Raw genomic sequence first — 23,935 nt, 5'->3', positions numbered from 1 at the left:
CAGAGGAAAAACACAGGCTGGCTGCTGCCAGCCGCGGAGCGGTGAAGTGCATCCCCAGGGGTTGGGGTGCAGTGTGCTCCAGCCCCACCCCAGGATCCCTTCTCCCTGCCCCCACCACAGCCTGAGAGGCAGGGCTAAGGGATCCCCGGGAGGCTGTGGGAGAGTTTGGGGGCTGGCACCCACTCACCAGCCTGACAGTGCACGCTGCCTCAGCACACACAGCCCCAGGGAGCATGGGGGGGCCAGGAGCAAGGGACAGGGGGTGTAGCAGGACCAACTGGCTGCCCTGCAGAGAGAGAGAGCAGCAGAGCTCCCAGCTGTCCCCCAACATCCTGGCAGCCAGGCGCCACCTCCCGCCTGTCAGCTTTGCTCCCTGCTCTGGGCAAGCGCTGCACAGCAGCAGCTGGTCCCGTGGAGGCTGCTGGGAAATTTTGGGGCTGACTCCCACTCTTCGCCCTGACAGTGCATGCTGCCCCAGCACCCCTAGTCCCAGGGATGGGGAGTGGCTGGGGTGTTCGGGTTCGAACACCATCAGCTCCCCCATCCATGCTGAGCTGGGAGCTCAGCCGCCTGCTCCCAACAGGGCAGCTGCTTGGTCCCCACTCCACTTCCCCAGGCCGTGTGCACCAAAATCTGGCCGTGCTCTTGTGACCAGGAAGCAGCTCTCTTTGCAAAGGGTCTCTGATCAGTCTCCATTGCAAACCCGGCAGGTAATGTGCCTGCAGCCTGGTGTTCAGCAGACAGTAGGTGGTTAACGCTGATCGGAGCTGCTGCCATCTGCAATGGAGTGCAAGAAACTGCACCCCGGATTGTTGGCATAGAGAGGACTAAGGAAATTGCCCCCCAAGGAACTCTGGGATACATCCGGAGGACCGGTGGGACCCAAGTCAAGCTGAGACCACGTGCATATAGGAAAGCAACAGGGCTTGGACTCTAGGTCCCACTTTGACACAGGCCTGGATCCTCTATCCCCTGAACGCCCTGGTTTGAGCGCTACATTAACACAATTGGTGCGTGGCCTCAAGGGGGGGTTAGGCTCAAGTTGTGTACACATACCCCAGGAGTCAGGACTCTTGGGGCCGATTCTTGACTCTACCACAGACTTCCTGTATCCCCGCTGTGCCTCCATTTCCTCTTTCAAAAGGGACAGTGAGACTTGCCCACCTAGCAGACGGCTGCATGCCTTAATCAGTGTTTGCGACGTTGGTGCAAAAGCCGCAAAGCATTATTATTATGATTGAGTCTGGAAATTAAAATGGGCCTGAAATAGGTTAAAAGAATGTCTGATTATTCCCAGTTGTTTGCAGTGGGGTTGTAGCCATGTCGGTCGCAGGATGTAGAGACAAGGTGGGGGAGGTGATTTATTGGACCAAATTCTGTTGGGACGAGAGACAAACTCAAACAGAAACTGGCTCAAGAAGAGATATTGCCGCACCCACCTTGTCTCTCGAATTAGTCCCAAGACAAATATAAAAACTGGATCTGAATTGGCCATCCTCCCTAGTTGCTGAAAAACAGAAACCCTTAATTTCCTCATTTACTTTTTCATATTTGGGGCAAATTTGTGCTCTTTGATCTGTGAGCGGAACTCAGCTGTGTGCGTTGCAGGTAGGGACCTTCCAGGTGGGAGAGACTCTGCTGCCCCCTCGTGGACTGAAATTGTATAATTTCCTTGCATCAAATGCTTGTTTCTTCTCTCCAGTACCTGCTGTGACTTCAGGGGAGTGTATAAGGCAGGTTTCTTGGGATCTGGGCCCAGCAATCTGAGGGGACCTAATGTAGCAGTGAGGCAGTGGGAAAACCCTACAGGTCTGATTTTCAGAGATGCTGAGCTCCCACTCCTCTAGTTAAAGACAGTGGGAGCCGCAAACGCCAAGCGCCTCTGAAAAATCAGGCCCTGGGCGTCTATGAGGAGGGTTGAGGGAACAGTAGCAGGGAATGGAAGATCAAGGAGTACCTTGGAGGATACAGAGTGGGTGTGGCTTAAGAGGGAAGGCCATTTAGGGGAGTTTGGTGGAAGAAGATGACGTGTCTAGGGGACATTCCAAAGTTTTGGTGGATTTAATAATACAAAAAGAACAGGAGTACTTGTGGCACCTTAGAGACTAACAAATTTATTAGAGCAAAGCTTTCGTGGACTACAGCCCACTTCTTCGGATGCATCCGAAGAAGTGGGCTGTAGTCCACGAAAGCTTTGCTCTAATAAATTTGTTAGTCTCTAAGGTGCCACAAGTACTCCTGTTCTTTTTGCGGATACAGACTAACACGGCTGCTACTCTGAAACCTTTAATAATACAGGAGACCAACAAAGGATTCTGTTTAAATTTGAGTCCAGCTCCTTTCTCAGCCCTGAAAGGCTTTTGTTTTTCAATATTTTTTTCTAGCTTAGAAATATAAGCAGTGATGCAAACTCCAAATTTGTAAGTTGCACTTTCATGATAAAGGTATTTGCATTATGGTGCTTGCATGAGGTGAATTGAAAAACACGATTTCTTTTTTTTAATCATTTTTACAGTGAAAATATTTGTAATAAAAAACAATAATATAAAGTGAGCACTGTACACTTTGTATTCTGTGTTGCAGTTGAAATCAATATATTTGAAAATGTAGAAAAGCATCCAAAAATATTTAATAAATTTCAATTTGTATTCTATTATTTAATGGTGCAATTAAAAGTGCGATTTTTAAAATCGCAATTAATATTTTTGAGTTAATCACGTGAGTTAACTGCGATTAATCAACAGCCCTAAAGAAAAGCACAAAATATCATGAGACTTACAATAAAATCATCAGAATGGGCAACAGTATCTGGAATAGCCAGGCCCGTTTTGCTGGAGAACTCCTTGGATGGTCTCAGAGATGGGTATTGTCAGATCTGACACCTTAGTTGAGCAGGCAGAGATGTTAGATCTTTAACAAAGACTTCCTTTCTCCCTAGTGTGCAGGCAACTGTTGAGTATTCATGAAAATGATCATGAAGCCAGAAGGGTTTCACAGATTTTTAGCACAAATATTTATTCATCGGAGCGTTTGGCCTGTGAATAGTGCTATGCAGGATCCATCATTCACTTTCCTTTATTTGCTAGCCAGACAAGTTTCAGTCATCCAAGCAGGAAGCAGAAACAACTCTATTATGACTGGTGACCAATCACAAATAACAAAGAGCTGACATGAACATTTTGCCCCACTGTCTGAGAATTATTCAGCAAATAAACCCCTGTGAATAACAGATAACAGGGTCAGCTGTGAACGATTCACACTGAGAAAGATGGGTTAAAACCACAGTGATGGATAGTCACAATCTACAACTTGCCGAGCTCCAGTGAGTGCCCTGAAGTACCTTCCCAAATGGCACCGACTGCCACAGCTCATAGAGAGCCAACATTGGTCAGCGGACTTCTTCATTCCTACCCAGGACGCGCAGAGCAAGCAGCCACACCCACACCCAGCAGTAGTGAGCTCATGATCCCAGAGTAGCTTGGTATTTATTCTATAAACTGGTTTGAATACCATTAGATTCCACTTACAATAACCCCATGATATGATTTATTCGTGTCTGCATGGGATCCCATGCGCCCCTGCCCCGTGAGCCGTCCTGGGGTCGGCATCTGCAGTCATTTCATGCCCAGCTGGGTTTTCAGAGCCTGGAGCCCAGCCATTTGGATGCTGCTTCCTCCGCACACGATGATGACAATGGAATCCAGGTCTGGGTTCAAGTGCCCTTCCCGCTGCAGCTGTTGAACACGACCCGTGTAGAGTAAGGCCAGAGGGGCTCCACAGGCAGGCTGGACCAGCATCCGCTCATCATCTGGGCAATGCCAGCAGGAAGGAGAAAGAATCACAGAATATCAGGGGTGGGAGGGACCTCAGGAGGTCATCTAGTCCAACCCCCTGCTCAAAGCAGGACCAATCCCCAGACAGATTTTTGCCCCAGATCCCCAAATGGCCCCCTCAAGGATTGAACTCACAACCCTGGGTTTAAGCAGGTCAATGCTCAAACCACTGAGCATAAAGGAGGAACTCCGCTATACACTGGCAGTAGGCTGTTATCCTCACAGGGGGAAGCCACTAAAGGGAGGAATGACCATTGGCACTAATTGGAGACTATATATACTATACTGCATATGCAACACGCTTGATCTGTCCACTACTGTTCAAATTCCCTACCATTACATTGTGCTCCAGGCCAGTTGAGGAAGCTCGTCTCTGCACTTACTTTCTTCAGGCCTATGGCACAAGTCCTTTATTGGCTGTAGCACAGTTGGACCCCTCTACTCGGGTGAAACCAAATATACACTATTAGGATTCATTTGGGTCACAGCTGGGCCATAATTGCATGGCACAGCCGTAACTGTAACATAGATGGGTCTGCCAGTGTCTCTGATCCCTGGAGCCGATTTCCCCAGTCCCCGTTTGCAGAAAAATGGTAACTAAACCTACGTTCCTATTCCGCAGAGAATTGGCAGAATCAAGGGTCAACAATTTCCTTACCCAAAAGGGAGAACTCGGAGCATGAAGCCCCTCTGATAGGCGTTAGGTGGTGCTGTTGGCTCGCCGTAGTCAGCCAGAGAGCAGCATCAGCACCCAGCGTCCGTAGGACTTACCCAGGAACAGCTCTACGGCTTGAACTGCTTCCACGTCCTCCACCAGTTGGGAGATGACCTGGCATTCGCTGGCACACTCCAGTGCCCGGGCAGACACCGTCTTGGCTCCTAAGCATTTGGCCACACTGGGAAATGGATAGCAAAAGAGAGAGCCCCCATTAGCGCTCCAAGCTGGGAAATCCAGCCCAGGCCAGAGGGTGGGGAGAAATTCACCCCTTCAGCTCCGCAGCTAGGACTCTGTGGTGGTGCAGGGTTCTAGGCTGGCAGCCCCTTGAGGAATGCCATTGACCAGACACAGCACGGGACAGCTGTGAGCCCCACCAATGAGCTTCAGCCTTGAGTAGGAGGAAACCATCACAAGGTGGGAGTTTGGTCTCCACGGCCCATCCAGCCTTTTGCCTCTCTGCTGGGATTGCCCCCAAGGTGGCCAACGGTGTTGCTGGGTTTTGGTGATGTGGAGCCTTGGATTGAGGCCTGCCAATCATTGCACACAAGGGCCACCAAAGAGTCAGCAGATAGAGTAAGAACTTGCAGTCATTACTGACTCAGGCTGGATCTGAACCCAGTGCCCTTAGAGGTGGAAGGCGCTGGAGCTCTGCAATATTTGCATCCTGCTGCAGACCCAGAGCATGACCAGCAGTCCAATCTATGTCCCACCTATGAAAACCTTTCAATGTGGTGTTCTCCAGAGCTTGTTACAAGTTGCACCCTAGACAGGACCTGACTGTATCGCCCTGACTGCAGCAAACCAGAGCACTGTCCACTCATTTCATCCAGAGCAAGGGATGGTGACTCACAGGTGGCCTTTGAAGTCCAAGGCTGGGATTCCCAAAGGAGCCTGCAGAGTTGGGCTCTTAGCTATCAAAGCTATTTCCACAGTCTCTCCATTGTAGTGTCCGAGCACCTCATGAGCTTCAATGGATCTGTCTTCACACCAGCCCTGGGCAATACTCTTATCCCCATTGTCCAGGTGGGGAACTGAGGCACACGGAGGCTAAGAGACTTGCTCGTGGTCACACAAAGTCTTCAGCAAAGGAGGGAACAGACCCTCTGTCTCCCCAGCCTGAGGCTACACCCAAACCACTGGCCCAGCCTTCCTGTCCTAACAGGCTCACACTGCTCTGGAAACCCCAGCCCTAAGAAGGAAGGCTCAGATGACGGTCTGACTGGCCAGTTCAATCGGACCCTCATGGACAAAATTCATGGCAGATAAACTCTTATGGGAGTTCAGGAAACAGCCCCAGTATCCCCTTTGCTCATTTCAGCTTCAGATCCCTGGGAAAACACCCTGCTTCCAAATCTTCTTAGCGGGTTTCTGGCCAAATCAGTACCTGAGAGGCCACACCAGGCCCAGAGAGTGAGGACTTCTTATCTACTACTGGCCACTTTTAAAAAGCAAGGGAACATTGTGGGTTGTGGTTTTAAGTGTCTATCCTAGCACCTCCTTAACGTTTTGACATGTACAACACACTGATCTGTGTACAAGCCGGGGAATATAGTCCAGGGACATCTCTGAGATTCTCTCTTGAAGGGAATTGGAATTATCAATAATTAGAGGATTGGGCCAAAAGAAATCTGATGAGGTTCAACAAGGACAAGTGCAGAGTCCTGCACTTAGGACGGAAGAATCCCATGCACTGTTACAGACCGAGTGACTAGGCAGCAGTTCTGCAGAAAAGGACCTAGGGGTTACAGTGGAGAGAAGCTGGATATGAGTCGACAGTGTGCCCTTGTTGCCAAGAAGGCTAACGGCATTTTGGACTGTATAAGTAGGGGCATTGCCAGCAGATCGAGGGACGTGATCATTCCCCTCTATTCGACATTGGCGAGGCCTCATCTGGAGTACTGTGTCCAGTTTTGGGCCCCACACTACAAGAAGGATGTGGAAAAATTGGAAAGAGTCCAGCGGAGGGCAACAAAAATGATTAGGGGGCTGGAGCACATGACTTATGAGGAGAGGCTGAGGGAACTGGGATTGTTTAGTCTCCAGAAGAGAAGAATGAGGGGGGATTTGCTTTCAACTACCTGAAAGGGGGTTCCAAAGAGGATGGATCTAGACTGTTCTCAGTGGTGGCAGATGACAGAACAGGGAGTAACGGTCTCAAGTTGCGGTGGAGGAGGTCTAGTTTGGACATTAGGAAACACTATTTCACTAGGAGGGTGGTGAAGCACTGGAATGGGTTACCTAGGGAGGTGGTAGAATCTCCTTCCTTAGAGGTTTTTAAGGCCTGGCCTGACAAAGCCCTGGCTGGGATGATTTAGTTGGGGGTTGGTCCTGCTTTGAGCAGGGGGTTGGACTAGATGACCTCCTGAGGTCCCTTCCAACCCTGAGATTCTAGGAGTCTATGATTCTTAAGTTGGGCCCTGGACAGAGATCGGATCTGTCCTGATTTCTGGCTTTTTCTGTCTTGAACTGCCAGACAGGGAGCGCAGGTCCCTGGCTGGCTGCTGGCGTTCATAAATCAAGGGAGTTCAGGGTGGGAATATCATTCACAGAGGGAGGGTGGGTCTAGGCTCGCCTAGCATGGCAGGGCTGCCCCAGAGCTGCAGACCCTGGAATCCCAGGGTGTCTCCAGCCCCAGGGCAGCCTGCATGGCGGAGCACCGCAGCATCCAGCCAGGCAAGGTGGCAGGGAATCAGGCAGGTTCCCAACGAAACCAGGCCTGTGATTCAGCAAAGCAGGGGTGTGGAAAAGGGAAGCCGGCCCTTGAATTTCCTATTTGAAAGCCAAGCAGAGGATTCCAGCCTCCAGAGCTGTCAGTCCGGCAGCTGATACCAGCTGCAAACTCCCCACAGGAGAGTGAGTGAGGGGCATCAGCCAACAGGTGCGGGGTGGGGGGGGAATTGAGGTGACAGCCCCTCCCCCACCACATTGGGTAAGGGCCGCGCCTCTTCTGAAGCACTAGCTCGGCTATTATTGGTCCCACTTGCTCCCTTCCCCACCCACCCGCTTGTACATCACATGCGCCTGCCATTTCCCTTCCCTGTCATTGTAACGAGTTTGTACAGCCCCTAGCGCAACAGCCAAGGCCCCAACATGCTGTTGCAAGGCAATAAAATAAAATAATAATAATAATATCCTCAGATCCCGCCTCCCCTCCCCGCACCCTCTGCAGATCCCCTATCCCCTGCCCGCACCCCCTCTGAGCCCCCCCCACCGCCACCCCCTGCAGAGCCCCCTTTGCAATCAATTCCCTCTTGTCTCCGCACTCACCTGGTTATCTCCGGCAGGGTGACCAATCTCCCAGCCCTGAGCGCTGCATTGAAGCTGTCAGCTCCTTTGGTTTCCACAGCAACGATGGGTACATCCTGCCAGCCCACATCCTGCAGGCCGGCCACCACTCCAGCCAGCAGCCCTCCACCGCCCACCGCCAGGACGATGGCTCCCGGCTTGTGGCCTAGCAAATCCTTCAGCTCCCTGACCATGCTGGCATGGCCTTGCCTATGGGAACAGGGGTGGAGACAGCAAACCGGCTGTGAGACACCAACCAACGGCACTTCGGTGTGACGCGTCCCTGCCGTGCCGGGCTTGGACAATGGCTGGGCAGCCCCCTAGTCCCAGGCAGACATAGTTGCAGTTCCCCACGGAGCTGGTCAGGGCTCATGCTGCCACCTGGGCCAGGTGGCAGCAAGAATCTTGGAGGTAGCAGAAGTCAGGAGAGGTGAGGAGGGGGCTTGGGACCATGAGAAGAGGGATGGATAGATGCACAAGCACAACCCAGGGGGTCGAGGGGTTCCCCAAATGTCTCCTCTCCTGAGGCTCCCCCTCAGATCAGTGGCAGGATTTCAGGGCTTAGCCACACCCTACCTATCAAGTCTGACATCGCTACCGCGCTACCCACCTCCGCTCTGCCATGCCAGCCTCATGTGGCCCGCTCTCTGCCCCCGAGCTGGCAGGAACCCCCCGCCCCGGCTTCCTGCTCCTGCCCTCCTCCTGGATTGGGTGGCATCGGAGACGAGACCACGCGGCGCTGCCCCAGGGTCTGAACTGAGGACGGGGAGACCAGCCTGGCTGCATGTGACCATTAGGAGCATGCACAGCCCTGCAGGAATGGGCCACAGCCCAAGGGCAAGGGGCACCTGGGCCAGTGACTGAGGCCGGAGGGGCACTCGGACTGGTTGTTTGCGGACAAGGCTGCTGGAGAGATTTCAGGGGGGACTCTTGCCTCCCCGAAGGCTGTCAGAGGCAGGATGGGTGCTCGGAACAGGGAAGCCCCTTGAGCCCCATTCCCCCACGCTAGCCCCTCAACTCGTTGCACACCTACTTCAGCATCTTCCTCAATCAGGACCTACCGGGTCACTTTCTCCCACTGCTCAGGCACAGAGAGACACTGGGACGACCGGCAGGACAGGCCCAGCAAATTCCCCTTGGAAACTCCCAGCTGGCAGCATTCAAAGACAACCCTCCTGACCCGACAGCTACCCCAGCGCGCGGAGATCTGGTCTGATGGGCCGCTCTTTGCTCCGGAGCTGGGCTGTGACCATCCCTTGCCAGCTCAGTCTAAAGGGCTTGACCCACCCACACTCCCACTGCACACCGAGTCCACCGGGAGCAGCTGGGACGTGGAGAACCCGGCAACCTCCTGTAGTTCTCTCCCTCCTGCGCCACCTCTTGTGCACCCTGCCTGGCTCATCTCACCACGTGGATCCCACCGCAGCCCGAGGTCAGTCACACTGGGGCCGACCGGCAAGAACCCCCTGGGAGCTGATGGAGAAACCGTGCAGTGGGAGAGGGGACACACAAGCCCCAAAGCAACACAGGGCAAACCCTCTACAGCCTGATTACCCTAACAGCAGCCCCAGCCGTGAGCAGGGCATTTGCTTTGTAAAAGGAAGAAAGAGGAAGACACAGAAATTGAGGGTGGGGGGGTGGCAAGGCCCCAGGTGTGGGTCGGAGGGATGGGGGGAGGATGTCGGCGAGGCCCCAGGGAGCAGGGGCAGGGGTGAGTATGGCGAGGCCCCAGGCCTGAAGAGCAAGGAACGGTATAAGGGCCAAAGCCCCAACCTCTCACCAGATCAAAGGATGGTCGAAGGGATGGACGCTGACCCAGCCTTCAGTCTCCGCTAACGCCAGGGCTTGGACGTGGGCATCGTCCCAGACCTGCCGACACAATGATGCAGGGAAGGACCCATGACCTACCTGCCGCTGCCAGCTGCAGCCAGCCCTCGCTCCCCTGGCTGGCTAGGAACGGCCTGCCCACCACGACTGCATACTGTGTGGGGCAGAGACTGTCTTTCCTTGATATGTATGTGCAGCGCCAAGCACAACGGGGCCTGGCTGGTCAGGGGAGGCTATGCACCAGGTCCTGGTTAACCTCTCCTGGCAGGTCCTGTTCAATGCAATGGAGTTACACTGATGGAAAACTGGGGGAAGAAGAGAATCGGGCCCAGTGACTTTAGCGGGTGCCTCTGTGTGTTTGGTTGTGCCTGTGTGTGCGAGGAGAATCAGGCCTGCAGCTCTGTGGGCACGTTTGTGTGCATGCGACACACCCGGCCAGGTCTGGCGTTCAGCCCTGTTCCCCGTGATTGCACTGGGTTGGGTGCCCGCGGGTGAACGAGGCTGGAATTCGGCCCCTTTTGTCACCTCAGTACACGGGTAACATCTGTTTATCTGAATTTCAATTCTTCTAATGGCCTGTGTCCTCCCCACAACCCAGCAGGGACGCAGGAAGCAGGGAGGGGGGAGCAGCCGCAAGAGAGAGTTGCGGGCTTCTGTTGGTCCGAACACCCTGTTATCCAAGGGTGTCAGATCCCCGCCAGGCCATTCAGAGAAATGGAATTCACCCGGATACACCTGGCTCCCAGCTACCCATTAGCAACGTACGGCAAGTTAAACGCCTGGCAGAGTAAAAACACGGAGCTGGAGCTGGACCCTTGGGGAGGTTCTGCGCCAGACAGCGCTATCCCAGAACCCCACTGGTGCACAGTTTTATACCCACTGCCATTCTGCAGGGGTATGCCGGGCGCTGTTTTCTCCTGTTCCCAGGGCACAGGCGTGACCAGTGTGGGACTTTTCTGTCCTGTTTTTATGAACTATCCATATGACTCTCCCCGTCACTTTGGGATTGCTAGGCAGTGAGTGCAGAGGGGTTCAGACGCTGCTGGTGGGCAGACCGGGAGACACGAGGGATTAGCGCAGGAGTGGGCAAATTTTTTGGCCCGAGGACCACATTGGGATTGAAAAACTGTATGGAGGGCTGGGTAGGGAAGGCTGTGCCTCCCCAAACATCCTGGCCCCCGCCCCCATCCAACCCTCCCACTTCCTGCCCCCTGACTGCCCCCCTCAGAACCCCTGACCCATCCAACCCCCCTGCTCCTTGTCCCCTGACTGCCCCTTTCTGGGACCACCCCACCCTAACTGCCCCCTGGGACTCCACCCCCTATCCAACCCCCCCCCGGTCCCTGTCCCCTGACACCTATCCTCACTCCCGCCCCCTGACAGGCCCCCCGGGACTCCCACGCCTATCCAACCTCCCCTGTTCCCCGCCCCCATCTGCCCCCTCCCACTTTCCACCCCCTGACTGCCCCCCTCAGAACTCCCGACCCATCCAATCCCCCCACTCCTTGTCCCTGACTGCCCCCTCCCAGGACCCCCTGCCCCTAACTGCTCCCTGGGACATCCACCCGCGCCCTGTCCCCGATTGCCCCGACCCCTATCCATACCCCCGCCCCCTGGGACCTCACACCTATCCAACACCCCCCCATGCCCCGTCCCCTGACAGCCCCGCCCCATCCAACCGCCCCCTGCTCCCTGTCCCCTGACTGCCCCCCCAGAGCCCTCTGCCCCTTATCCAACCCCCCACTCCCTTACCATGCGGCTCAGAGCGGCAGGAGTGGCAGGCCAAAGGCTGTGGGGGAGGGGGGACAGCAGAGGAGGGGCTGGGGGCTAGCCGCCCCGACCATGAGCTCAAGGGCCAAGCAGGACAGTCCCGCGGGCCGTAGTTTGCCCACCTGTGGGTTAGCATCACGTGGCTCTCTGGGATGACGCGACGAGGTCGCTGAGGACTGGCTAGAACCAACCCAAATCAATGGAGGCCGTGGGACTAAGACATTGTTACTGGGTCTGGGAAAGGCTGTCGCTGCAAATACTCCCTGGGAGCAGGGCGCCCCGAAGGGGCCGATACAAGCCTCCCGCCAGAGTCTGGCTCAGCTGAACTGGCTGCAGGGAGCCACGGAGAGAGACAGAGATTGCTGGTGCCCGAAGGCCCAGTTTCGGTGTCATTGACTCCATGGACCTGCCCTGTGGTCCTTGGGGTCCGGCCTGCTACAGGGGTCACTCCCAAGGGACCGGTTACAGGCTGCGGCACAGACCAGACCCTGGGCATCCGTGACAACAGATACCTTCCCAAAGACCTCCACCTCCACCCCCTGCTCTTCCAACTTCTGCACTGTGGCCTGGGGGGTGCTCGTTGGCACTATGATGGTGGCGGGGACCCCCAGCTTCCTGGCAGCGTAGGCCGTGGCGAAGCCAGCATTCCCCCCTGTAGGGACAAGGAGACAGGGGTCAGTGAAGAACAGTGGGGGCTTGGGGACCCCCCAGCGTGGCAACGGAACAATGATCCAGCGGGCTCTGGATTCGGGCCCTACTCGATGAATCAGAAACAGACCCAGGTCTCCACATCTGGGTCCACGCATGGATGAGGGCTATTTGGAGTCAAGCTCCCCCCTACCATGTAGGGAACCCTAAATCACAGCATGAGAACCCATGCTGCTCCCTTGACACAAAGATCGCAGCATCAATCGCTGCCCCCTGCTGGCTTCAGGGGCAGAGCTGGAAGCGGGCGTGTGGGGACAGGCACCCCAGGCGGGTACAGAAACGCGCAGTGAGCGGCACCAGCGCATTCGCTCCAGCCTGCGACAGAATCTGGACCAAGCGATTCAAATAAAAGAGCTTTGATGTGTCAACCTGGAGTGGGATCTAATCCCCAGCCCTCTTCAGTGACAGGTACCCGCTCTCCCGGGCAGAGACCAGGCCGGCAGTCAAAGGGAGAATAGGATTGTAAGATCTGTTCGCCGACACACAGCATAGAATAACCCGCAGCCTCTTTGGGGCTATTTCCCCTCGTGGATTTACAGACTCACTGGACTTTGGAACGAGCAAGCTCATGCCAGGCGCAGTGTAATATGGACCGACTGATACAGGCCAAGCCCCCATGCCCCCCCCCAATATATCCTGCAGTCAGACTGAACTCGAGTGCAGGGAGCGTGGTGGCTAGCGCGGCTGAGAGGGTGAACGTCCGGCTTTCCACCCTTCAGATGACTAGTCGTTTCTCTGTCCCTCTGTAACCCCAGACCGGCTGCTCTCGGTTTACTGCTGAGGCTAGAAACGCTGAGTCATGAGACTACGTCGAGACACAAACATTATGCCCAGAAATGATCCACTGCATCATTTCACACCGCTTCCCTCTCCTTGGGTTCCTGGCTAAGTCCCAAATGTGTCTTCTGGCCTGGATTTGAAAGGCCGGATGCCCTCATCTGGGCCGTGGCAGGGTGAGAGCTGACGTCCCACTTCCCCTGTGCTTTAAAGAAATCTGCACCGGTACCCCAGGGAACGCCTGGGTCACCTCCCCAGGGATCAGGTGATGGAGCAGAACAGCCCTGTCTTGCTAAATATCCCAAGGCAGAAGAATAGTTTGAAGTAAATTTACCTGTCGAACAAACAAAATGTTTGCAGCCCTTCTTGGCGGCCTGAAAGAGAAAGTAGAGCTTGGAATTCACGTAACTCACTTCTCAGTACATCAGCCAACACAGTTTGGAGGTAAAATTAGCGATACAATTACAGCTATAATACTGCAATGTCAGGAATACAATTTGGACTACACACCCACACCCGAATGCATTCTGTGCCATATACACACACGTTGTCTGCACCACCACATACACACAGCAGTGTATATTGCACCCATACTGCACACACATACACACTAATGTTTCTGCACCATTTTGCAAGCACATACAAGTGTGTTTTGCACCCCCCTCTCCCCACACTAGTGCATTCTGAACCTCTAGGCACACACCAATGCATTTTGCACCACCCTATCCACACACAAAAATGCACACAGCCGTCTTCTGGGCATACTCACGGCACATTGTGTCAGTCACCAAGCGCCTCAAAACATCAGAAGAGCAAGGGCTAACATCCCAATGCTGGGCTCACCTCCTGACAGAAGTAGCCAATCCCCCGAATCTTGAACGAGCCGGTAGGTTGGACATTCTCCAGTTTCATGTAGACCCTGGTGCCTGCAGCCTTGGACAGGGCTGTGCTTTCCAGCACAGGAGTGAGGATGTGGAACTCTCTCCTATCTCTGTCCAACAGGGCTGCCATCCGTGTCAAAGGAAACACCTAAAGTACAGACAAGGCATGTCCCAAGGCAATGAGACAAGGCAAGAGATACCAGAGGCCAAATCCTACTCTCAGTTAAATCTGGAGCATTTCCACTGATTGGAAGTTAATGGATGGGCCATCCCTAGACATTGTGGTGCCCTACACAGGCCGCCTCCTCCCCCCCCCCCCCCCCCCCCGCGCGAAGGGTGGCTGGCCTCAGGCCTCCGCGGGGGGCGGCACCCAAGGTCTGTGGGGGCAGGAGCAGGCTTGGGGGACAGGGGGGAAACTGCCTCCCAGCACGAGCCGGCGGAGTGGAGCGGGTTAGGGCCGGCTCGCTCCACTTCCTGCTGCCCGGTGATTGCAGGGTGGGCCCGACCCCGCACTCACAGGGTGGCGGGAAGTGGAGTGACCCAGTTCCAGCCCACTCGCTCTGCTTCCCTGGCTCCCAGCTGTGGGACTTGGGGGGCAGGGGGAACCGCCCCCAGCACTCACCGACGGCGCAGCTGGGAGCCGGTGGAGCGGAGCCGGCTGGGGCCGGGTCACTCCACTTCCCACCGCCCGGTGAGTGCAGGGTCGGGCCTGACCCCTACTGCAGTCCCCCGGGACATAGCTCAGGGGAAGAGGTGGGGCGGAGCAGGGGTTTTTCTGGCCAGCTCAGCCGGCCAGGGGATCGGGCTGGCCGCTGGAGCAGCACGCAGTTGCAAATTGGTGCCCCAAATTTCCTAGTGCCCTATGCAGCTGCGTAGTTTGCATATGGGTAAGGACGGCCCTGGAACTACCCTGGATTTGCACTGGCGTAGTGAAGGAATCCAGCCTTTCATGCCACGCATGCATAAGGCTGCAGGGAAAACCTAAGAGGCCAAAATGTGCTTTTTTTGCCCAGGGAACCAAGTAGGTAGGTGCAAAATGACTATTACCACAATACAAGGGCTTTGTCCTTGCCCAGAGGTGTTGTTCCATTCTTCAGAGGGTCCATAGGTGCCGACTCCATGGGTGCTCCGGGGCTCAAGCACCCACAGGAAAAAAAACAGTGGGTGCTCAGTACCCACCAGCCACAGTTGTTCGGCAGGGCCGCCAATCAGCTGTTGGGTGGCTGGCAGGAGGTGCTTGGGGGAGGGTGTAGACAGTGAGCAGCGGGCGGGGGCCTGAGGGGAGGGGGCGGGAAGAGGTGGAGCAAGGGCAGGGCCTTCGAGGAAGGGGTGCAGTGGGGGCAGGGTCTCGGAGCACCCTCAGGGAAAAGTAAAAGTCAAGGCCAATGAGAGGGTCTCTTTGCATGGGTTAGAGTTGCAGGATCTGGCGCCAAGGGAAGGATATGCCTTGCAAGCTATTTGCAAAGACATCTGAATGGCGGAAATTGGAACATTTTTGCAGTTCATTGCCAAGTTGAAATCCCCCCCCTTTTTTTTTTCAAAAATGCCAAGAGTGAGCTATTTTGAGTGAAAAAGAGACTCTGTACTTGAGCCAAATTGCTATCACTGTAACAACATGGCCTTTGGTGATTTTGCATGGCTTTTGCTGCTAATTTTTTTTTTTTTTTTGAAAGCAACAAAGGACAGCACCACCACAAAAACGGATGAAATCAATACATCGTGGAAAATGTCATGAACAAACTGCTTAAGAAATTGTCTGCCATTTGCCTAGTAATTAACAGAACCCAGCTATTCTTGCTCCAGAAGCAAAACCTCTTCCCACTTGAGCTAAAATTCAAGGAGACTCTTCTTTAGCGAAAGCAGTATAGGACATATGACACACCGTTACACAAAAATTTTGATATCATGCAGTAGAGGGCAGTGGTGACACCTGGACACTAGTCTGCTTATTACCATGTAAAATGTAAAATAAAATTCTTCTCTTTTGGGGGAAAAAAGAACATTTAACAATTATTTATTGCAGTTCCTCTGGATAACTGCATTGACATCAATAGTCAATAAGTTCTTTCTTGGCTTTCTTTACTCACGTGGGACCAGACATTTGGCTATTATAAATCAGCAGAGCTCCATTGACTTCCATTGTGCTACACTGATTTACGCCAGCAGAGGATCAGGCCCGTGTTCTTTCCAGATCCAAGCATCCTGCACAGAGCACACCCGGGTGCCCAGTTCACTTCCACTGAGACAAACTGCCTCACTACCGGCCAGGGAGATCTCTCCAACAGCTGGGGCATTTAGGGCCTTAAGGATCAGACCTAGTACTTTAGGCTTGCCCCAGAAATCACTCAGCAGATCTCAGAGGGTGGGTGTCGTGGGCTCCCTGCACTAGGCCCTGCTAACCGCAGCTACTGTGTTCTGTGCTAGCAGCAATTTCCCAGTGGTCCTGACGTGCAGCCTCGCAAAGAACCCCTGGCAATGATGGCGACAGGAAGGAACAAAACCTAGGGATGACTACGCGTGGCGAGCGCCGCCGGCCGAAGGAAAGGACTCAACCTCTGGGCGAAGTGCAGATAATAGGAAACACGCATCTCGGCAGCCGCAAACTGGGAATCCAGCAGCAGCTGGGGATGGAACAAAGTGCCAAACCGCGGAGACAAGTGATAGACGCACCCTGTCAACCATGGGCGCTGCTACCATCTCTGCAAGTTCTCCTGGCACCTTCATCTGGTTCATCGCTAGCCAGCTGCCTCTCTGTTAGACACGGGGGGCCTGAAGCTCAGTCAGTCCGTGCCTACTCTGCGAGCAGGAATGGGGCGGGGAGGAAAGAGATTTTAACCATCTTTGTGGATCCTTTAACCATCCATGTTTCTGGGGGTTCTGCCGGACCCTGTCCAGTCGCTGGTGTAAGTTAGAGCAGAGAATAATACAGTGCACGTCAGCCATGCTCCCTTTCTGTCTCTAACATGCCCTCTATGGCAGGAGCTGGAAGTAGGGTCATTGCAGAGCTCTCACACTACTTCCACATCAACGCAGGAGAACCTCTGCACAAGGGGGTGTTTCATTCCTTGCCCCCTTATGCTGCCAAGAGGGCACCGGGGGCATTATTATAACGGAGAGTTGGACCTCAAGCAAGCCCCTCCGATGCACCTTGAGAATCAGAAATCTGTCTGGCTATCTAGCCCGTCACCGGAGTTATTAAACACGTTGCTGAGGGTGACAGCACTGCTGCAGAACAGGGCACCAAATCCCCACCCCTCTGTCCCTGCCATTCCCTTTTGAGGATTCTTGGGCCCCAATCCTCAAAGGTAGGTAGACGCCTAAATCTCTGTGAGGCTCTGGGCCTGTCTGAATCCACGCTGGATCCCTTCTCCTGACCCATTCATAGTCCCCAGGCAGTTTGCTTCAAAGTGCACACTCCTGTGAAAGCTAAAAGATGGCCATTGCTAGCCGCACGGCTTCAGCCGACGTCACCCAGGGATCGAGGGCAGCTGCGGTCAGAAACGGGGAAGTCTTGAGATCAGAACCTTTGACCAGTTGTCAAAGGCTTGACCAGCCCGAGGGCTGAAGAAAGAGGACAGAGTTCACTCACTCATTTATTATTTACTGACGCGGAGTGTGATCCCGGCACATATGCACGGCCTACATGCACCTAGGGAAGTGCGTCAGACTCATTCAAGGGTTAACGGGTATAAACAGATAATCTCGGCCTAAACTGAAAATATTATCTCCCTAAAAGAACAAGGCTATGTCCTTAGCAAATTCCTTTCGAGTGAGACGCACCCCCTGCATGCAAGGACAGGATTGGCTCCCGGGCCTCAACTCTCCCCAGCCCTCTTAGCGATGTCCTCAGCAGCTTTGCCTGTCAGTTGGGTTGCAGTGACAGGCCTGCCATCTGCTTCGTATTTGGAATACTTACCTTGATTCTGGCTGGGATCTCTTGCCTCCTTGCCACAGGCCCGAAAGGCGATGCCCTTCCCCACGCATGCAGATGGGGAGGAGCCAGTGATTCCAAACTGCAACCGGCAGAGCAAAGTTTAAGAAATGGAGGCGGGGAAATAGAGGGAATGAGAGTTACATTAAAGAGACCCTGTCATCTTGACGAGCCCACTTCTGTCCAGACAATGTTTCATGGGCTCTTGTTGCAAACATCACCGAAAAAGACAGAACTGGACAAGATTAGAGAAGAACAACAGATTACACTCTCTTCTCCAGTCCATTTACTTGGTGTTTTGCATGCTGTCAGTTTCACTGTTTAGTCAGGGTAACATTTTCCAAAGCACCTAAGTGACTAAGCTGACAAAGCCCCATTTCCACAAGTGATTAGGGACCACATTTTCCATGTTATTAGGTGTGTAACCCGGTGTGCGTGGGGCAGCCCGCACTGAAAACGCCAAGGTCAGGGCAGGCTGCGAAAAGGAGAGCAGATTCTCCCAAAACTGGTGGTTAACACTGAAGTTAAACTCACCCATCAATTGTGTTTCTGATCCCCCCATGCTGGTTATCAAGAAGCAAAAAAAAAAAAAAAAGGAAAAAGAAACCACACAGCCCCCTTTATTGCATTCCAGTTCTCTGGTTCCCAGTCAGCACCTAGGTCCAGTACAGGGAGAAGTTATTTGAATACAAAGTGTTCTTCTGAACCCCAAAGGGCCGTCAATATTAGGTTGGATCTTACCCAAAATACCACACTGCCAGCCAATCCTTTAGGGTCTAAAAAAGAAAGAACAAGAAAAGAGCTGTTAAACGATAAAGCACTTAGATACATACAGAGACTACAAAGAGCATAGATCAGGCTCTTAGCTGTATCGAGTTTGCTGGCTTGAAAGTCTCTCTGAACACATCCACAGTTGGGATGGGTCATCAGTCCTTTGTTCAGAGCTTCAGTTTGTAGAAAAGTTCCTCCAGAGGTAAGAAGCAGGAATGAAGACAAAATAGAGATGATGCAGCCGCCTTTTTATATCCTTTGCCAATGTGGCTTGTACTTCCTGTGTCCTCCCAAACACAAGCTTCACAGCACATGGCATGGAAAAGCCTTAGAGTTCTGTCCACAGGCCTGCCCCTCCACACCTTGCCTTCTCTCAATGGGTCTTTGCCACCTGCTGTACTGGGGTTCCACCAGCCTGGGCTCCCTCACCATGTCCTGCTGCCCACATCCACACCCACAGGAGGGACACACCCAGCTGTAGAATCACAGAGTCCGCAATCAGCTTTGTGTAGGAAAACTCAGCTCAGGGATTGCCCTTGCACTCAAGTACACACACTCTCTGGAATGCAAACCCAAAATGATATTGTCTGGCGCTGTGTAGCGATCTATACAGCGTCAGCTCGTGAAATTTGCTCCCTCCCTCAATGTGGAGGAAGATACTCAAAGCTTTTTGCCACAAACTGGGTTTTAGAAAACAAACAAGTTTATTAACTACAAAGGATAAATTTCAAGTGATTATAAGGGATAGCAACAGATTAAAGCAGATCACGGAGCAAATAAAACAAACACGCAACTTAAGCTTAATACACTAAATTAACTGGTTAATAGAAGCAAATTCTCACCCTAAGTGTTGTTTTGTGCAGGTTGCAGAGTTTCTTGATGGTAAACTGCACTGTCTGCAGCTTAACTCTCCAGGGATTCCTTTCACAGACAAGACCTTTCTCGCCTGGGCTCAGCCCCTGCCACCCCCAGCTTAGTTCCTTTGTTTCTTCAGGTGTTTTCATCAGTCTTTCTTCTTGGGCGGGGAGGCAGTGGAGAAGACCCAAGATTAACTCACTCCCCAGCCTTAAATAGGAGTTACATATGGTGGGAATCCTTTGTTTCCCAGTTTGACGCTCACCCCCTTCCAGTGGAAAAATACCAGCAGATCAAGATGGCTTCCTGGACTAGGTGACATGATCACATGACCCTGCAGTGTCAAAGCAGCATCCCAGGAAGGTGGGAGATTAGTATCTTCAAAGTCCTATTGTCCTTCCTAATGGCCCACCCAGGCTGATTGTCTACTATCCGGTGAGCGTTCCCCAGGTGCAAGCACTTTTGTAATTGCTACATAGTCCATATTCCTAACTTCAGATACAGAAATGATACATGTATACAAATAGGATAATCATATCCAGTAAATCATAACCTTTCCAATGATACCTCACATGACCCATCTTGCATGAAACGTTTCTTAGTCATGCCATATTCATATCATAACAGTATTTCTATGAAGAATATGGGGCGTAATGTCACAAGATCAGTTGTATAGTTGATGACCCTTGATGGGCCATCGAACAGGCTAGGCAGTGCTGATGCCAATCTGTCTGGGGGTGTCACCCAGAAACACAGCACAAGTTTGGAAATACAGATATACCCTACATAGCTATAACAAAGGTGATACAAACAAGATGATCATACTTGGCAAATCATAACATCTTTATAGATACCTTACATGGCATATCTAGCACGATTCATTGCAGTTTTATAATATTGGTCCTAATAATATCATAATGTGTTGCACATATTCCGTACAGCGTCACCAGGCACCTAAAGATGCAGATAGGCACCTAAGGGAGTTTTTTGAAAGCATTGAAATCAATGGGAGTTTGGCACCAGCTGCTTTGGACTATCCACTAGGCACTGATCTGGATCTTTTGGTGCCTAAATACCTAAAAATCTGGCCCTCAGGACTTTCAGGGAGACTTCGGATCCTATCATTGCAAGTAATACATTATAAAAACAAATGCCCAAGTCATTTTTGAAAATGGGATTTCATCTCCTAAGTCGCTTAGGTGCTTTTGAAAAATATCACCCTCCGTTTCTCCTCCTGTTTGGGTCTTTCGTGCAGCAGCAAGGGAGAGGGAAACCACAGAAAAATATGGCTATAAATTAGCACAGAGGAAGGGATGCTTTGGGGGCAGATGTAGCACCAGAAACTACTTTGAACTCATTTTGTGAAATTAACCAGATTTCAGTTTGACAATCCCTCAGCAGCCATGTGTGGTCCATGTAACTGTCCCCCTGCAATCCAAGGGCCACTCCTGATTTCCACAGTCTGGCCTAATTCCTGCAAGCCAGGCATTGCCAGAAAGTTCATAAAACTCTGGGTTTAGTTTGGAGCTTGTGACACTAAACTAGGATTCATCTTCACAGCATCATGATGCAAAATCGCCATATGAGTAAGCAAACATCATGGCATCGTGCTGCAGTGACAGACAATTGCAACCGGATTATTTTGCTCCATTAATAAATAGATGGCATTCCCTGTCAGGGCATCACAGTATTTTCCAGTCCTCATGCCCCTGTGAGCCTAGCTGCTTTGCCAGGCATGCACCAAACAGCCATGCAGCTCCAAAGAATTTCCTCAACAATTCTAGGAACTTTAACCCCTTCACGGCTGGGTCTCCGTCCTTCCTGCTGTCCAGCTGTTGTTCTATTAACATACCATGGGACTATTTAGATAGTGGGATGCACTTCCCAATATGTTCAGGAACTGAGCAGGTGCCTCCCAACAGATATCTCTGGAATGTTTGGCTGCACATAAATAAACTAAAATCCATAACCGGGGTGTGGTGCATGTGCATTCACGAGGGCAAAGAGAGAGCCACGTGTGCAAACCCCACGGACGTGCGCATGCCAGAGAACTTGGTGCGCAAAACCTGCATTTGTGTGCACATGCAAAATGCAGGGAAACGCTTGTGCACGCATGCACACGTGCAAACTTACATGCAAAAGCCACACGCAGCCATGCCAGCTAACACAGAGTTGCTCGGCAATATGCACAAGCAGATGCCTCATTTGCTGGTGCCGCTTAAGGACTGAGGTTTGGAAATTTAGCTCTGAATGCTGCCAAGCTACAGGGTCCCTAAATCCACTTCCAGGCCCCCAGCTGCGGGCGTTCCCAACAATGGGCAAGTTGAGGGCGTCAGCTCAGCAGCCAAAGACACAGATCCTGCTCTGCTTTGGGAAGCGTGAAAAAAACAAGAGCACCACACAAGCTCAGCGTGGCAGCAGGGTCTGACTGATAGTTGGAGGGGCAGGTCTGAAGCAGGGAGGGAGGGATAATGTACAGTATAACTAGGGTCTAGGTGCAGGTTAGTTGTTTGCACAATAATGCTTCAGTCTGCACCATACCCACAACTGTACTTGGACTCTACAAGAGCTACATTTTATAATCAGGCCCAGTGCATCAGGCTGGGTGCATCCAGATTTCCTGAGCTGCAAAGGACGGGAGTGGTCATTATCTTTGCTGCCAGAGTACTCATGGTTTTGGCCTGTCGTCGTCACATACCTCAAACAGAACGTTAAGATTTTCAGACTGATCAGACATGCACACGAACCGTCCATCTTCTTATAAAGTAAAAGATGCTTGTGCATTTGTGTGCATACATGTGCGTGTGCATATATGTTACTTGTGTGCACATGTGTCTGCATGTGTATAGGTAGGTAGTGCATGTGTGGGCATCCACAGAGTGCAAGCTGGTGGTTGTATGTGTGCATATGCATGAATGCGCCTTTTGTTCGTGTGTGTATACATATATTTATACCATCATCTGTGGGTGTACATGTATGTATGTGTAAATTTGTGTGCATACATATTTACATGACTGTGTATGTGTTTATGTTTGCAAGCACATGAGGGCCCATATGCATGTGTGTGGATACATATATGTGTGATCATTTGTGCATGGATGAGTATGCATGTGTATGTCAGCACATGTATGTTAATATGTGCAAATACATGTGTGTCAGCACCTGGGTTCATGTATGTGTAACAAATCAAGTGTTGCGTAGGGGCTTGTCTACGCGGGGAAGTTTTTCCATGGTAACTTTAGTTTACTCAGCATAAACTGCCTCGCAGCCACACACAAAGTGCTGTTTTCAATTTATCTGGAGTCTTGGCCCGCTTTAATCAATCTGCTTTGAAAGGCAGCGGAATGCTATTTCAGAATGAGTTGTACTGGGCTACGGTTCCCGTGAACCCACCCCTATTTTGGATAAACTATACAGCTTCAGGCAGGCCTCCCCCTGCTATCCCATACTGCATTGCTTCACACCTGAAACAGCCTCTCCCTTTACCCGGGTGCCCTCCTCTGCTCATCTTGACCAGAGGTCACCTCCTTGTTTAAATCCTGGCACACACCTTTGAGATTCCAGCTCCTGGCTGGTTCCCATACCCAGAGTACATGATAGTGACCGTGCCCTGTGCTTCTGCACGGTTACATCTGAACAGGAGTCACCGAAATGCCAAGCTCTACGAGCAGCTACAAGCACAAATGCAGGGACGGACCCTGTACCAGGCCACAGCCGGGGAGTTGAGGCAGAATTATAAAAACAGTAGAGACAAAATGAGACCTCCCAGGACATTTGCTTACTACAGGGCACCGGATTTTTGTCCAGGAAGGCCACTACACCCCACTACATTGTGGCTAGTTTGGAAGGCATCCAGGTGACCGTGGACTCTGAGGAGATCTTCCCCCTGCCCCCAAATAGAATAATAGAATATCAGGGTTGGAAGGGACCTTAGGAGATCATCTAGTCCAACCCCTGCTCAAAGCAGGACCAATCCCCAATTAAATCATCCCAGCCAGGGCTTCGTCAGGCCTGACCTTAAATCCTCCAAGGAAGGAGATTCCATCACCTCCCTAGGTAACCCATTCCAGTGCTTCACCAGCCTCCTAGTGAAATAGTTTTTCCTAATATCCAACCTAAACCTCCCCCACTGCAACTTGAGACCATTACTCCTTGTTCTGTCATCTGGTACCACTGAAAACAGTCTAGATCCATCCTCTTTGGAACCCCCTTTCAAGTAGTTGAAAACAGCTATCAAATCCCCCCTCATTCTTCTCTTCTGCAGACTAAACAATCCCAGTTCCCTCAGCCTCTCCTCATAAGTCATGTGCTCCAGCCCCCTAATCATTTTTATTGCCAAAGGTCTCTGTGAGCCACCCAACCCTGAGCCAGAGATGGTCCCCAGGTAAAGAGACAGTTGGACAGTGCTGCTGAGGGGGCCTCAACCAGCAAGTATTATATGTTGTATTACAGCTAAGCCTTTCCCCCTGTTTTTCCTAGGGGTTCAAGCCCCACGGCCTCCCTGGAGTTGATGCCAGTGGTTTTATTGCTCACACTTAGCAATTCCTGTGGGAGGAACTCAAAGCACTTTGCAGCCATT

General features: G+C 52.2%; 1 protein-coding gene across 2 annotated transcripts in view; it reads right to left on the bottom strand.

Annotated features, from left to right (window-relative positions):
- Positions 1-2,482: 2,482 nt before the first annotated feature.
- The window catches only part of LOC101942570 (serine dehydratase-like), a 27,456-nt gene continuing 6,003 nt past the window's right edge, over positions 2,483-23,935 (bottom strand). Inside the window, exons 2-10 of one of the 2 annotated variants that reach the window (XM_042843196.2) lie at positions 18,472-18,506; positions 17,716-17,812; positions 13,762-13,947; positions 13,253-13,292; positions 11,946-12,085; positions 9,617-9,705; positions 7,819-8,046; positions 4,605-4,729; positions 2,483-3,808 (exon numbers count right to left, since the gene is read on the bottom strand). In XM_042843196.2, the coding sequence (XP_042699130.2) occupies positions 3,615-3,808; positions 4,605-4,729; positions 7,819-8,046; positions 9,617-9,705; positions 11,946-12,085; positions 13,253-13,292; positions 13,762-13,929 (984 nt within the window). In that variant the 5' untranslated portion in view covers positions 13,930-13,947; positions 17,716-17,812; positions 18,472-18,506 and the 3' untranslated portion in view covers positions 2,483-3,614. Of the gene's footprint in view, positions 3,809-4,604; positions 4,730-7,818; positions 8,047-9,616; positions 9,706-11,945; positions 12,086-13,252; positions 13,293-13,761; positions 13,948-14,846; positions 14,955-17,715; positions 17,813-18,471; positions 18,507-23,935 lie in introns of those variants that run through there. The other variant, XM_065568280.1, reaches the window with a different exon arrangement.

Source organism: Chrysemys picta, chromosome 15, assembly GCF_011386835.1.
Source record: "Chrysemys picta bellii isolate R12L10 chromosome 15, ASM1138683v2, whole genome shotgun sequence".
Lineage (NCBI taxonomy): Eukaryota > Metazoa > Chordata > Testudines > Emydidae > Chrysemys > Chrysemys picta.
The sequence above is the reverse complement of the archived record's forward strand: the minus strand, read 5'-3'. Positions and strand labels throughout refer to the sequence as shown.